General features: G+C 43.8%; 2 protein-coding genes across 4 annotated transcripts in view; both read left to right on the top strand.

Annotated features, from left to right (window-relative positions):
* Positions 1–15,584, top strand: part of LOC109623404 (beta-1,4-glucuronyltransferase 1) — a 416,723-nt gene that overhangs the window by 336,787 nt on the left and 64,352 nt on the right. The window lies entirely within an intron of this gene.
* On the top strand, positions 10,792–12,717 carry LOC134285986 (uncharacterized). Its single transcript, XM_062847550.1, has one exon. The coding sequence runs from the start codon at positions 10,792–10,794 to the stop codon at positions 12,715–12,717; it is 1,926 nt and encodes a 641-aa protein (XP_062703534.1).

Genomic DNA, 15,584 nt, shown 5'->3' with positions numbered 1-15,584 from the left:
TTAGAGTCAGATATTTTAGAGGTATTTGTAGCATTTCAAGAGTTTTCAGAGTGTTTAACTCTCTAATACCCAAATGTTTGTTTTTATCTGAATATCATTGCTCATCATCTAAAATGCTTTGCAAAATATTTTTAATTCACGATTTTATGAATTTCGGTTTTTAGTTTGCCAAGTTTTATTTTGAGCATCCCTACACTTTTATATTTTCCCTGAAAGCCTTTTTGAGATACCGATTTTTTAAGACGAAAACATTTTGAGCAAAAAATTGAGGAAGTATTTCAGGGGGCCTTAGAGCATTTATTGAAACTTTCAAAAGGTTTTAATGATGTTCCAGAAAATTTTAAAAGTCTTCAGTAACGTTTCAGGTGTTTTCAGGAAAATTTGAAGAGCGTTCGAAATTGAGCCGTTTCATGGCGTTTCAAGGGTTTATAGGGCGTTTTAAAACATCACAGGGCCTTCAAAAGGGATTGAAAGGGAGCTGTAGGAGTGTTTACAAGTGTTTACAAGTGTTGTAGGAGTGTTTACAAGTGTTGGGTGAGTTTTGGGGGTTTTAATGGTGTTTCTAAGCGAAACATGAGGTTCCAGAGATTCCCAGGGAGTTTTTGAGGTTCAGAGAGTTTAGGGCGTTTTAGAGGGTTTCTGGGCGTACAAGAAGAGCTTTTGGTGACTCGTCTAAAGTGTTTCAAAGTGAAGTGTTCGGTTGCGTTTGTTAAAAATTCGTAGCTCCTATATGGTTAAGGAGGTCTCAGGGATACTTAGGGCATTTACAGGGGGTATAGGGCGCACTTCAGGGCATTACAAGGGGTATCAGGAGCATTGTGGAGGGTTTTTATTTGTTTATTTATGTATTTATTTTTTCTATTGTAATTATTTGAAAGACCACTACACCATGGTTTTGAGTAGGTATAATTTTTATCGAACCCATTTTATTGTTGTTTCCTTTCATCTATAACTAATTTACGTTGCCAAATGTTACTTAGAGTCCCTTTCAAAGTTATTACACTACTGGTAATTTTATTGTTGAGGAGCAACTGATTCCTACATACATCACCTCGTGTAAATAGTGCTAAGAGAGCATCTATCATTGACGTAACTTTTTTGGGGAATGGGAAGTCTCTGATAGTGTAACGTACCACGTAGTAAGTATTGAAAAGTAGGCTACGACGTAGGTTAAAAAAATGCTGGAGGAATTCTTGGAGAAATTTCTGAGAGAATATTTGAAAAAAAATCATGGAGATACTCTAGGGGAGTTCCTGAAGGAATCCCTGAGGGAATTCCTTTGGCGACTCCTGGGAGACTCCTGGAGCAGTTCTTGAGGAGGTTCCAGAAGGAACCTATGGCAAAACCTTCGAAAATTTTTAAAAGATTCCCTGGGTAATTTCTTGAGAATTTCTGAAGAAACTTGGAAGAATACCGGGAGCTCAAGAATTCCCGAAGGGTTGAGAGAATTCTCACGGAATTGCTGAAACAATTCCGTGAGAAACTTCTGAAAGAATTCCTGTAGGATTTTTGCGGGAATTTCCTGAGAAATTTTTGGAAGAATTTTTGATGGAAGTCTTTAGGGATTTTTGAAGCAATACCTGTAGGAATTCCTGAAGAAATTTCTGGTGTAATTTATTGAACAATTTCTCAAAAAAAATTCTGAAAGTATTATTGGAGAGTTCCCTGAAGAATTCGCTAGAAATATTCCAGAACGAATCTCTGTAAAAATTCCCAGTGGAGTTCCTGGAGGGTTTTTTCGAGGGATTTCTGGAGGAATCCCTGAATAATTTCTCTGAAATCTCTGAAGGATTCCGGAGAGGATTTTCTAAGGGAAGTCCTGAAGAAATTCTTGGGAGAATACCTGGAGAAATTCTTGGGAGGAGTTCCGTGAGAAATTTCTAAGGGAAATTCTGGAGGAAAGCCTGGAAAGATCTCTAGAGAATTTTCTAGAAATATTCTTGGAGGATTTCCTGGAGGAATTACTTTAGAGATTCCTAGAAAAAAAATCTGGAAAAAAGTCAGGAGAAATTGCAGGGGGAATTCCTAGAAGAATTCATAGGAGAATACCTCGAGGAGTTTCTAGAATTCTAGGCGAGTACCAGGAGGAATGAAAGAGTTCTTGGTGGGGTTGCTGGAGGAGTTCTGAAGAATTAGGAAGTTTCTGAGAGAAATCCTGGAGGAACTACTGGTAAAATATCTGGAAGAATTTCTGGGGGAATTGCTTGAGAAATTTCTAGTGGAATTTCTGAGGGAATCTCTGGAGGAATACTTGGAGGGATCCCTGAACGGTTTTCTAGTATAATTCCTGGGGGATTCCCATTTAGAAGGAGTTTCTGGTGCGATTTCTGAAGAAATTTCTTGGATAATGTTTCGAAAAATTGGAGAATGATTAAACCTGACTATGATTTGGTGCTCTAGTTTCAGAAATAGACCAAAAAAGAAGCAATCAAGTCTGGTCCTAGTCGGTAAAGGATTGATGGCTCATTATTTGTAAGTCTTTGTTCAACTAAACAACTTTCCCAAAGGTACCACTTTAAGTAATCAGAATCCTGAAATATCCCTCTATGGTCGGCTTTTCGGTCATAACAAATTATAAGCGGGGCGAAACTATTTCATCCAACGTTTAGACCCTTAGTTTGGGCCATCTTCATGAAGACCTGCAGGGAGGTTATAGGGATAGTGTTACGTTTTTGTACCGGCGACAAATAACCTGAAATATATTCACGAAAATTTCATATGTGTTTCTTATTCATGTATGCTGATAGCACCGAACAAATGCACAGTGACAAGTACAGTCCCAAGCACCGCGCATTACTCTCTGCGTCGTAAAGAGTAGAGCTAGTGCGGGGATTTGTTTCAGCCAAAGTTTCAAAAGCTCTCTCTCATTGGCCTCTGTCTCTCGTCAAAAACCGGAGACAAATACTTGAAACTGCGTAAAGTACATGCATAAAGTACAGACGCTTTTACACCGCACTGAGTATGCCGACAATTCCTGATTCTGCCATCTATCTTCTGTGTTCTGTCTCCCACGTAGGGTCTTGTACCATTTGGGCAGGTGTACCTATTTCAAGCACTTGTCGCTATAACTAAGTCAATTTCAAACCGGTTGATTTGGAATTTTGTATAGAGTTAGGCACGTACAGTATCTAACTCTGTACAAAAATTCCAATCAATCAGTTTGAACTTGACTTAGTTATAGCGGCAAGTGCCCAAAATATGTACACCTGCCCAAATGGTACAATACTCTACTGTCTTCTGTGTTCTACATTTTAAAAGGGAATCTTTTACCTTCTGTTTTCTACCTTCGGTTATCCACATTCTTTCTTCTACGTTTACCTCCTGCCATTAGACTTCTGTCTTCCATCTCTGCCATATTTCACTTGTCTTTTTTATTTTTATTTTTATTCTACTTCCTTTGCCTTCTGTCTTCTGCCTTCTAGCTACTGCATTCTATCTTCGGTTTTCTGCCAACTACCTGCCGTCTACGTTTTATATTCCTCCTCCGGTCGTCTACCTTCTGCATTCTGCCGTTTGTCTTCTGTGTGCTGCCTTCTGTTGTCTATCATCTGTCTTCTGCTTTCTGGTTTATGTGTTCTCACTTCTGTCTTTATCCCTTTGGTCTTCTGCCTAGCATCTTTAGCCGTCTGTCAACCTTCTATCTCTAGTTTTACATCTGCTACCATATATTCTAGAGCTTTTTAGTTTGCTATCCGACACCAACTTGAGAAAAAGTTTCAATCTCGTTTGGTTCGTACTTTTGGAATCTTCGTCTTCTTCTTCTGTTTCTTACTGGCGTTACATCACTGGGACATTAAAGGCTGCTTTTCTGCTTTGTGTTCTGTGAGCACTTCCACACTTTTTAACTGTGAGCTTCCTTTGCCAATGAACATTTTACATGTAAATAAAAAGAAAATCGCGTTTAGTACTGTTCCTTTGAATTCCACTAAGAATTTGCATCCTTTGACAGATACGTATTTCGACCTCAACTGTAAGGTCGTCTTCAGTGTCTTGTACTTGACTCGACTACATGTGTATATCGTGTAGCAGGCATGGAGATACTCTATGCCCAAGGAGATCGAGGAAATTACCTTTATGAAAAGTTCTTGGATCGTCCGGGAATCGAACCCGTCACCTTTAGCATGGTCATGCTGAATACCCACGCCTTTACAGCTGTGGCTATTGGGTCATTTACTTTTAATATATTGCCACCGTATTTCAAACTACATAACTTATTGGTCTTTGGTCGAGCTCGTGAACAGCAGCGTTGCAAGTCTGCACTGAACTGACATAGCAAGATCATTATTTTTCTAATAAATAATGCAGTGTGTACCGGCCGAACGCCCATCATCAGCATTAGTGGCTTGGCAAATGGATTGCAGTTTAATCGATATGGCTTGCCGCCACGCTCAACGGTCACAACCTGGTCAAAACCGGTCCATTTCTTTAAACGGAGTGCGCCCGTGCTCTGGGCAAAAACATTAACAGTAGTACTAGTACCTAAGTGATTAAAATTGGAACGTGCTAATAATCGGCTTTTTTCAACAGTCGGAAGCTGATCGTTTGGGCAAGATATAGCTGCTAGTTTATTAAAATATGAATGGCTTTTCCGAATTTTTTGCACTTGACTAGATTGAGATCATGTAAAGTTTATGGAGGTTATGTAGTTTGATTTCAAATGTTTATAACGACAGCAGAATCAAGGGCGTAGCCAGAGGGGGGCAGGGGGGGCCGTGGCCCCCCCCTGGCCGCCAGATTTTTTTTAAATTTGAGCCGACTCAAAGATTATCAAAAATTCAAGAGTTCCAGGAAAAAATATTAAAAAAAAAACTATTCTCTAGACTATTCTAATAATTTAGGTTTTATCCACAATTACCAAACCTTATTTTCTTGAGAATAACAGGAAATTTCACAAAGTTCATATTTCACTTGTATTAAATTCAAACATACGTCATGCTAATAGAATAATACCTGGGATTTCTTTACAAATTCTTTTAAGGACATCTCCAGAAATTCCTTTAGGCATTTACTCAAGAACTTCTCCAAATAATTCTTTCAGAAAACCCTCAAGTTTCTCTTTCGTGAATTCTTCCATGGACATTTTGCAGGGTTCAGATAGTTTTTTTCAAGGTTTGTTCCAAGAAATACTTCAAGAATTCCACCCACGATTCCTTCAGTTTTTACAGATACTTCTGCAAGGATACATCGATGAATTCCTTCAGGAATTCTCCATAGCTTCCTTCAGTGATTCTAGCATGGATTGCTCCAGAGAGTTTTTCCAGAATTTCTCTATGGGTTTCACCAGACATTCCTCTGGAAATTTCTCCCGGGATATCTATAGAAGTTCCTCCAGTGATTGTTCCAGTGCTTTTTTTTTTGATAATTCCACCAGGAATTTCCAGGAGTTCCTTAAATCATTATACAAAACATTGTTTTGGGACTCCATCCAAAGATTCTAACAACAATTCGTCCAAAAAATATTGCAGACATGGATGCCTTCATTTATTTTTCCTACAGAAATTCTTCCAGGAATTTGTTAAGTAAGCTTTCCTGGGATTTTCTAAGGAATTCATCATGGGATTGCTTCCGGGATTTCTACATGTTTTCCTTCAAGCATTCCTCCAAATATTCACCCAAGAATATCTTCTGTGTTTCTTTCAGGAACAACTCCAGGAATTATTTTAAAAAAATCCTAGAAGGGTTCTCCCAGGAACACTTTTTAGAATTCCTTCAGGAGTTCTTCTGGGAATTCTTCCAGGAACTCCTCCAAAAAATAATCCAATACTGCCTCCAGGAACTGTTTAGGAATTCCCTTAGGAATGCTTCTAGGAATTGCTTCCAGGATTTCTACTGGGGTTTCTTCAGGAATTGCTACAGGGATTCCTCGCGGAGTTCATTTCTTAGAATTCCTTCAGGATTTCTCCAAGGATTCTGTAAAAGAACCACAGGGCAGCAGTTTTGAGTAACGTCAATGTGAGTTCCGTATCACCCTCGTATGTCCGATTGACGGCTGACGGCACAAAGCGTAAAGGCGAAATGTTTGACATTCGAAAGAGTAGACGGTAAAAGTGCAATGTAATGCTAGGAATCTAGAAAGAGCTAGGATTTGTGAGAAGTATTAGCTGATTTCAATTGTATGAATTCCAGATTGTTAGTGATCGGGTAAATTTGTTATTCTATCTAATAATTCAAAACTACTTAATCTTTTACGTTATAGCTTAACTATCATAATCCTAAGAGTACAGTATCGTTACGAGTGCCTTATCGAAGTTGGATAAAACCTTAAATAGTAATTGTAAGCAATGCAATCATATTGAATTTGTTAAGAGTAATTATTGAATTGAATCTTAATACTAGGCGATTTCATGCATTATCGAGCCTATGGGCAATAGCTGAAGGGTTTCGGTTGAGGAAATTAGTACACGAAAATGTGAGTACATAGATGTATATTTGTTGATTCCGAACTAAACATCAATATAATTACAGCTTTGAAGCTGCAGTTGCTGCTATTAAGACGTGTAGCGATTCTCTTCACTCAATCCGAAACATTTCTTCAAAGATTTTCCCGGATTAGCTGTGTAGTAAGCAGCATAACTAGTTCAGGAATGATTCAGCCGGAAAAGGAATGCGGGAAATGCTCCTCCGGCGGTCTAGTCGGACAGATGGTCGGATGCGATATGTGCGACGTCTGGTTCCACGCCGGTTGCGTCGGCGAAACGGAGACAAGTCTCAACCCAGATAGGACGTGGAGGTGTAGCCATTGTTCCAAGGAGGATGCCGGGGAAGTTGCTAGCTGTCATACGAGTAAGACGGCGAGAAGCTCCGCGAGTAGTAGAGCACGGAGGGAACTACTACTGCTGCAACTAGAGGAGCAGCGTGCGCTGAAGCTGAAGCAGCGGGCGGAAGAGGATGAAATCCGTAAGAAACGGGCTGAGGAGGATGAGGCCTTTCTTCAGCAAAAGTTGAACCTTATCCTGGAGGAAGACGACGAAAGCAGAAGTAGCAGACTGAGTAGTCGAGCAAGCCGGAAGAAAGTGGTCGATTGGCTCAGCAATAGTCCAGGTAATCGAGTAGCCATCGAGTCGTCGCACGGTGGAGCCAACCCTCAACTACCTGTACCGCAGCAGCTTGCATCGTCATCAACCGGTCACGCCATGGGGCCGGCGGGACCTGCTGCTGGAGTTCCCACCTCGTCATCAACACCACAGTCAGGTAAAGCGATAGGAGTAGAAATTCCTCAGACTAGCTTATTACAACAGGTAGAACCAAATTCCTCTAGTATTAGGCGAGACAATCTCGAGACTAGGTCCCCAGTACAACCTTGTTTATCGACAATGTACAAAGTTAGGCAGTCATTTCCTCTCGATGCCTCTGCTCCAATTCCCCATGTAAGCAACATATTCGGAAATAGCGTTTCCAAGTCAATTGCTGATACAAAAGTGACCTTTTCGGGCCAGTTTGGAGAAGTATTTCCTCCCAAATGTCAAAGTCAATCGTTTGCTGGTCGTATGCCCGCGCCGCGAAATTCGATGATTAGTTCGGTCGTCGGTTTGTCAACAGAAGCGGCAGCAGTTCCTCCAAGTGTTACCGTACCCTACGCGAGTGTAACAGGCCCAACGACATCAGCAGCTATTCAATATCCGCAAGCGAATCAGCGTGCAGCGTCAGCTAACCTGACGATTGGGTCCGCCGGTTTGGAGTCCGGTGTGCATCACTTTGGAGCGTCGCAAACGGGAACACCACACCAACCTACGCCCAGTAGTGCACAATTGGCGGCGAGACAGGTGATGCCACGAGAGTTACCGGACTTTTCCGGGGATCCACAAGACTGGCCGTTGTTCTCCAGCTCCTTCTACAATTCAACGGTAGCGTGTGGGTTCACCGATGCGGAGAACCTAGCTAGACTTCAACGGTGTCTGAGAGGACATGCACTGGATTCGGTGAAGAGCCGTTTGTTGATGCCAGAATCAGTGCCGCATGTAATGGAAACGTTGCGCAAATTGTATGGCAGGCCGGAAGTACTCATCCACACACTCCTGCGAAGACTACGAAGCGTTCCGCCACCTAGATCGGAGAATCTGCAATCGGTCATCACTTTCGGAATGGCTGTGAGAAACCTGGTCGACCATATGTTCGTGGCACAGCTACTGGATCATCTCCGTAACCCTATGCTGCTACACGAGTTGGTGGAGAAACTTCCATCATCGATGAAAATGCAGTGGTCGTGGTATAAACGCTCTCAAACAGATGTCAACCTGGCGACATTCGGGGAGTTTATGGATGAGCTAGTCAACACAGCTTCAGAAGTCACTTTCCCAGTTGACACCCAAGCTCAGCACTCAAGAGCAGGCCAAGATGGAAGGGATAAGCAGAAGTTTTACGTGCACGTAGAGTCAGGAGAAGAACAAGCGGTGACTACAGAAGGCAGGTCAAAATCATCATCATGGCAGGACAGAAGCAATAAATCCTGCCACTACTGTTCCGCTGAGGAGCATGTTGTAGCTGATTGCCCACAGTTCAAGGCTCTGAGCATAGATGGAAGGTGGAAGGCAATCCGATCCAAAGGTCTTTGCAGAACCTGTTTGATTCCGCATAGAAGATGGCCATGTCGTTCAGGAAAGGAGTGTGAAATCGACGGTTGCCGATTACGCCACCATGCACTATTGCACTCGCGAACTGATGCCATTGTTAACTCGCCCGAGAGTAGGATATCATCGAACGAAGCGAGAGTTACTCAACAGAATCATCATTCGACGCGGAGCTACTGCCTGTTTCGTTACCTACCGGTGACACTAGAAATGAACGGGAAACAGGTTGAAACCTTCGCCTTTTTGGACGATGGCTGTCAAACAACCCTCATGGAAGCAGGACTGGCAGCTGACCTAAACATTGCTGGGCCAGGTGAATCGCTCTGGCTTGGATGGACGGGTAACATTACACGAGAGGAAAAAGGATCGCAGCGAGTTACGGTGAATATTTCCGGGAGCGGTATGAGCAGCCAATACAAATTGAACAACGTACGAACAGTTCAGAGGCTCCAACTGCAAGGACAGACGCTTCAGTACGAGGAGATGAAGAAGTCGTACCCACATTTACGTGGCCTTCCGCTGCACAGTTACGTCGACGCAGTGCCAAGGCTCATTATCGGCATTGAACATGCACAACTGTTAACGGCATTGAAGGTGCGAGAGGGCAGATCAAATGACCCAGTAGCCGTTAAGACTCGACTAGGCTGGTGTGTTTACGGCAAACAGGCAGCTGGAGAGAGCTTAGCCGTCGAGCGACTACATCTACATACCGAGGAGCAACAGATTGGTAACCGAGAGCTGCATGACTTGATAAAGCAGTACTTCGCTGTTGAGGAAGCTGCAGTAGCCACTCCGATCGAGTCTGTGGATGACAGTCGAGCACGCCGGATTCTAGAGCAAACAACACGCAGAACTCACGGAGGATTCGAGACCGGATTGCTCTGGAGATATGACAACCCGGTGTTTCCCGATAGCTATCCGTCAGCACTACGCAGACTACAGTGTCTAGAAAAGCGACTCAATAAGGATCCAGAGCTGAGGGACAAAGTTATCGCACTTGTTCGCGACTATGAAACTAAAGGCTACGCGCACAAAATTACCCAAGAGGAGATAGAATCAACCGATTCGAGTCAAACATGGTTCCTTCCACTAGGGGTAGTGAAGAACCCGAAAAAGCCAAATAAAGTTCGTCTTATCTGGGACGCTGCTGCACGGGTACACGGGCTCTCGCTCAACGACATGCTGCTGAAAGGACCGGACATGCTGACGTCGTTGTTTGCTGTTCTGCTGAGGTTCAGACAGAGATCGATCGCGGTGTGTGGAGACATCCGCGAAATGTTCCATCAAATTCGGATCATAGCTCAGGACAAGCAGTATCAACGGTTCGTATTTCGTGAGCACCCGGATGAAGAACCTCAAATCTACGTGATGGACGTGTCAACATTCGGTGCAACGTGTTCCCCCTGCTCGTCTCAGTTCGTCAAGAACAAAAACGCAAAAGAGTTTGAGTCGGACTTCCCAGAAGCAGCTGAAGCGATCATCAACGCGCACTACGTTGACGATTTCCTCGACAGTGTAGACTCCGTAGAGAAAGCAGTCCAGCTGATAAAGGATGTAAAACACGTACACGCGCAAGGTGGGTTTGAAATTCGAACCTTCGTGTCAAACTCACCAGAAGTTCTACGGCAGTTGGGAGAATCAGGGAGCTTACGAAAGAAGTCGCTCGATCTAGATGGCTCAGGTAATATCGAGCGTGTACTCGGGATGGTGTGGAAGCCCGTGGAAGACGTGTTCACTTTCGACGTAGTACTGAAGGAGAATTTGCAGCAGTTTCTAGCGCAGTCAGTCATTCCCACGAAACGGCAAGTGTTGCGGCTGGTGATGTCGCTGTTCGATCCGTATGGGTTCATCGCTCACTTTGTCGTTCACGGCAAAATTCTAATGCAGCACATTTGGAGGACGGGTACAGAATGGGCTCTTCATCATCGCACCGGAACTGTACCAAATGTGGAGGGATTGGATTCGCCTATTGGAACGATTACAGGAAGTTGAAGTACCACGCTGTTTCTTTGGTACGACTGGCAGCCAAATACCTGCTAACATACAGCTGCACGTATTTGTCGACGCAAGCGAGCTTGCTTATGCTTGCGCAGCCTATTTGCGCATAGTTCAAGCTGGAGCAGTCCGCTGTGTTCTCGTTGCGGCTAAAACGAAAGTAGCCCCTCTTAAGCCACTATCAATTCCTCGGCTGGAGCTCCAAGCTTGCATTATTGGGTGTCGTCTAATGGAAACAGTCAAAGCAGCGTTGAATCTCCACATCGAGGAGCGCCACTTTTGGACGGACTCCACAACAGCCCTCGCTTGGATTAAATCCGATAGCCGACGATATCATCCCTATGTGGCGTTCCGAGTAGGCGAAATTCTCAACAGTTCCAACATTGACGAATGGCATCACGTTCCATCGAAACAAAACGTTGCAGATATGGCCACAAAGTGGGGAAGTGGGCCAGACTTCCAACCGGACAATCGCTGGTTCATCGGTGAACACTTTCTTTACCAATCCATGTCGGAATGGCCGAAGCAGATTCAGAAGCAGCAGTGGCATACAGAAGAGGAAGTACGCGCCGTCTACCATCTCCATCGGGAGCTACCACAACCACTCATCGATGTGAGTAGGTTCTCCAATTGGAATCGCTTGCTGCGGACGGCGGCATATGTGTGTAGGGCGATAAAAAAGTTTCGGAATGAGGAAATCAGCGGTACCTTAACTAGCGACGAGCTGCTACAGGGAGAAAATCTTTTGTGGCGTCAGACGCAGTTGCAAGCCTATCCGGACGAGTATAGTGCGCTGGAATATAACTCGAAGCATCCAACTGAGGAACCCTTAAGTCTGGCAAAATGCAGCAAACTATATACTGAATCGCCATTTATCGATGACGCGGATGTGATTAGGATGAACAGTAGGATTTCGGCAGCACCCAACGCTGCATTTGAAACGAAATATCCAGTAATATTGCCGAAGGATCATCCCACTACTCGTCTCTTGGTTGACAGCTATCACCGGCGTTTCCTACATAGTAACAACAATACAGTCCTCAACGAAATTCGACAGCACTTCAGAATCCCCCAACTACGCTCTATCATCAAACGGATTTCCAAGGAATGCCAGCACTGTAAAATCAAGAGAGCCGCGCCCAGACCACCTATGATGGCACCACTTCCAGTAGTACGATTAACTCCGAACATTCGGGCGTTCAGTTATACTGGCGTGGACTACTTCGGCCCTCTATTGGTAAAACAGGGTCGCAGCTTGGTGAAACGCTGGGTGGCACTGTTCACGTGTCTCACCATACGTGCAGTGCATTTGGAAATCGTACACAGTTTGTCTACGCAGTCCTGCGTAATGGCCATTCGTCGATTCGTCAGTCGCAGAGGAGCCCCGGCGGCGTTCTACTCTGATAACGGGACCTGTTTCAAGGGTGCTAACAGTTTACTGTGTGAGCAGATCCAGACCATCCAGGAGAACTGCGCGGTAACCTTCACGAATGCCAGGACCACATGGCACTTTAACCCGCCATCTGCACCCCACATGGGCGGATGTTGGGAGCGCATGGTTCGCTCTGTCAAGACTGCAATGTCGTCTATCGCAGAATATCCCCGGCACCCAAGCGACGAAGTACTGGAGACAGTAATACTCGAGGCTGAAGCAATCATCAACTCACGGCCGCTGACTTTCATTCCGCTCGATGACGCAGACCAAGAAGCTCTTACACCAAACCACTTCCTGCTTTACGGATGCACGGGAGTTGTTCAACCAAGATCGGCGTTTATGATAGAAGGACATACGTTACGGGACAGCTGGAAGCTTTCTCAGTATCTAGCGGATCAATTCTGGCGACGTTGGGTTCTGGAATACCTGCCAACGTTGACTAGACGAACGAAGTGGTTCAAGCCGGCAAAACCAATGGAACCCGGAGATGTCGTGTATGTAGTTGATGAAAACAAGCGAAATGGGTGGACGCGAGGCCGAATCAAGGAGGTATTAAAAGGCAAGGATGGACAGACCAGAAAAGCAGTCCTACAAACCAAGGACGGAATGCTAACTCGGCCAGCTGTCAAAATTGCATTGTTAGACGTTGGTGTAGACCGGAAGCAGTTGGTAGATGAGGGTTCCCCGGAACTTCACGGGAGGGGGAATGAGAAGTATTAGCTGATTTCAATTGTATGAATTCCAGATTGTTAGTGATCGGGTAAATTTGTTATTCTATCTAATAATTCAAAACTACCTAATCTTTTACGTTATAGCTTAACTATCATAATCCTAAGAGTACAGTATCGTTACGAGTGCCTTATCGAAGTTGGATAAAACCTTAAATAGTAATTGTAAGCAATGCAATCATATTGAATTTGTTAAGAGTAATTATTGAATTGAATCTTAATACTAGGCGATTTCATGCATTATCGAGCCTATGGGCAATAGCTGAAGGGTTTCGGTTGAGGAAATTAGTACACGAAAATGTGAGTACATAGATGTATATTTGTTGATTCCGAACTAAACATCAATATAATTACAGCTTTGAAGCTGCAGTTGCTGCTATTAAGACGTGTAGCGATTCTCTTCACTCAATCCGAAACAGATTCCATCTGCAATTTCTTCAGAAATTTTACTGGGATTCCTCCATGAATTTCTTCAGAGATTCCTCTAATTATACCAGGGATCCTCTAAGAATTGTTGCAGGGATTCCCCTAAAAAATCATCCAAGGTTAAATACAGAAATGCATATAGAGATTTCTCCAGAAATTCCTTCAGGAATTCTTCTAGAGATTCCTCCAGGAGTACATATTTCTAGAGATTCCTCCGTTAATCTCTACGGGTATTTTTCTAGGATATTTTGCAGGGATTCCTCCAAGAATTTTTGCAGGGCTTAACTCGGGACTTCCTCCTGTGATTCTTTCTGGAACAACTTATTTAAGAACATCCTCCAAAGATTCTCCCACGAACACTTTTCAGGGTTTCAGTAGCAATTCCTCCTTGTATTTTTAAGGAACTTTTCTAGGAATTGTTTTAGTACTTCCTCCAGGAACTGCTTAGGGATTCCTTTAGTAATTCCTCTTGAAATTTCATCTGGGATTCCTTCTGGAGTTTCTCCAGAAACTCTTCTAAGGATTGCTCCCGAAATTGTTCAAGAACTCCATCTGCGATTTCTTCAGGAATTATTTCTGGTATTCCTGTACGAATTCCCTAAGAGATTCATCAACGAATTTCTTCAGGAATTACTCTAGGAATTACTCCAGGAAATCCTTCAAGGATTCCTTCAGAAATTCTTCCAGGATTTTTTTCTAGGAATACCATCTGGAATTTTTCCAGAAATTCTGCCAAGAAATCTTCTAGTACTCCCTGCAGGAATTGCTACAGGCATTTTTCCAGGACTAAAAACTCCTACAGGAACTTTTTTAGTGCAGTTGACAGCCACTATTCGCATCGTTCGGACGTACTTATAACTTCTCCCGTGCTTCGTATCGGTAAAATGAGTGGTGTTCGCAAAAACACTTTGGTGATTGATTTTGGTGTTCTTCCGTCGCGTCCAGATGTTGGGAAAGTCCAACAGTTTCTGGAACACGAAATCAAATTAAATCTCGTTGATGTTAAAAGTGTTCAATTCCACAACACCCGAAAATGTGTGTTTGTTGAAATGGTGGACATTAATACAGCGAAGCGCTATGAAAGCGCCCATAATATCAAGCGAGTTTTTGTTTGTAAGGGCAAGCCTTTCAAAATACCCGTCTATGTGGACAGCGAGGCAGTGAGTGTCCGAGTACACGATCTTCCCCCGTCCGTATCACACAAGACCGTCGCCGATTTTATGATGCGGTTTGGCGATGTACTTTCAGTGCAAAGCGAACGTTGGAGGCATTATTTTTCGGGATTACTGAACGGAGTTCGAGTGTTGCAGATGCGGATCAAGCATCCCATTCCATCATATCTAACGATCGTCGATGAGATCTGTTTCGTGGAGCACCCGAACCAAATCCGGACTTGTAGGCGATGTTGCCGACCCGCACACCCGAGGCAGAAATGCGGAGAATCAACCATTCCCGAACGCACCAACAACACTTATCCAACCACATCACCATCATCACCAGCAGCAACAGCAGCGAGCGATGAGCGAACCACATGCGAGAATACGTTCAGTGAGGCTGATTTCCCGCCGCTTCAAATTGAATCCCAATCATTCCATTGTGCCCCTATCACGTTCAACGAGCCATCAAAATGTGCACTTGCCGAACACAATAGGCAACCCAATACCGTGCTTACGGTTTGTGCAGTGGAAGCAGAGAATCTAAACGACGCGATCGAGATCGTCGACGATGACGACGACGACGACGACGATGACGGTGACCACGACGATAACGGTGACGACGACGCGAACGACAGCTCATCTCCATGCGAGGCCTCTGATGGTACCAACAAGCGACGACTGTCAACAAAGCGTGGAGGGGAAAAAAAGAAAATTTGTGCTAGTCTGGGATCGCAGCAGAGTAGCTGTGATACCGTTGTTTCCAATGTAAATATAAGAGCAAATCGGCCCCGTTAAGCCCCCGGGCGTATGGGCCTGTAAAATAAACGAATTGAATAAAAAAAAATAAAAAAACTTTTTTAGTGATTTTTGCAGTGTTTGCTTCAGAAATTCGATCGAGGATGTCTCCAGACATTTCTCTAGAAATCCCTCCGGGAATTTCTTAGGCGATTTTTTCAGAAATTTCCCCAGACGATTCCCCCAGAAATTCATTCAGAAATTGTTGAAAGAATTCCTACAGAGATTCCTAGAACTCCTAGAATTCCTAGAATTCTTTCAAGGGTTCCGCCAGCAATTCCCAAAGAAGAACTTCCAGCAATTCCTCCAGGCATTCCTCCAGGATTTTATTTAGGAATTTCTCCAAGAACTATTCCAGGAAATTCTCTGCCAGCCATCTCTCTAGGAATTGATTCAGAAACTGCTCCTGGACATCATTCAGAAATTATGTCAACAATTTCTCCAGGATTTTTTTCCAGAACATCTTCTGCGGAATTTTTCA

Source organism: Aedes albopictus, chromosome 2, assembly GCF_035046485.1.
Source record: "Aedes albopictus strain Foshan chromosome 2, AalbF5, whole genome shotgun sequence".
In the NCBI taxonomy this organism is placed as follows: domain Eukaryota; kingdom Metazoa; phylum Arthropoda; class Insecta; order Diptera; family Culicidae; genus Aedes; species Aedes albopictus.
The sequence above is the reverse complement of the archived record's forward strand: the minus strand, read 5'-3'. Positions and strand labels throughout refer to the sequence as shown.

Coding starts and splice junctions, on each gene's coding strand:
- LOC134285986 (XM_062847550.1), top strand. CDS start 10,792: ATGGAAACAGTCAAAGCAGCGTTGAATCTCCACATCGAGGAGCGCCAC.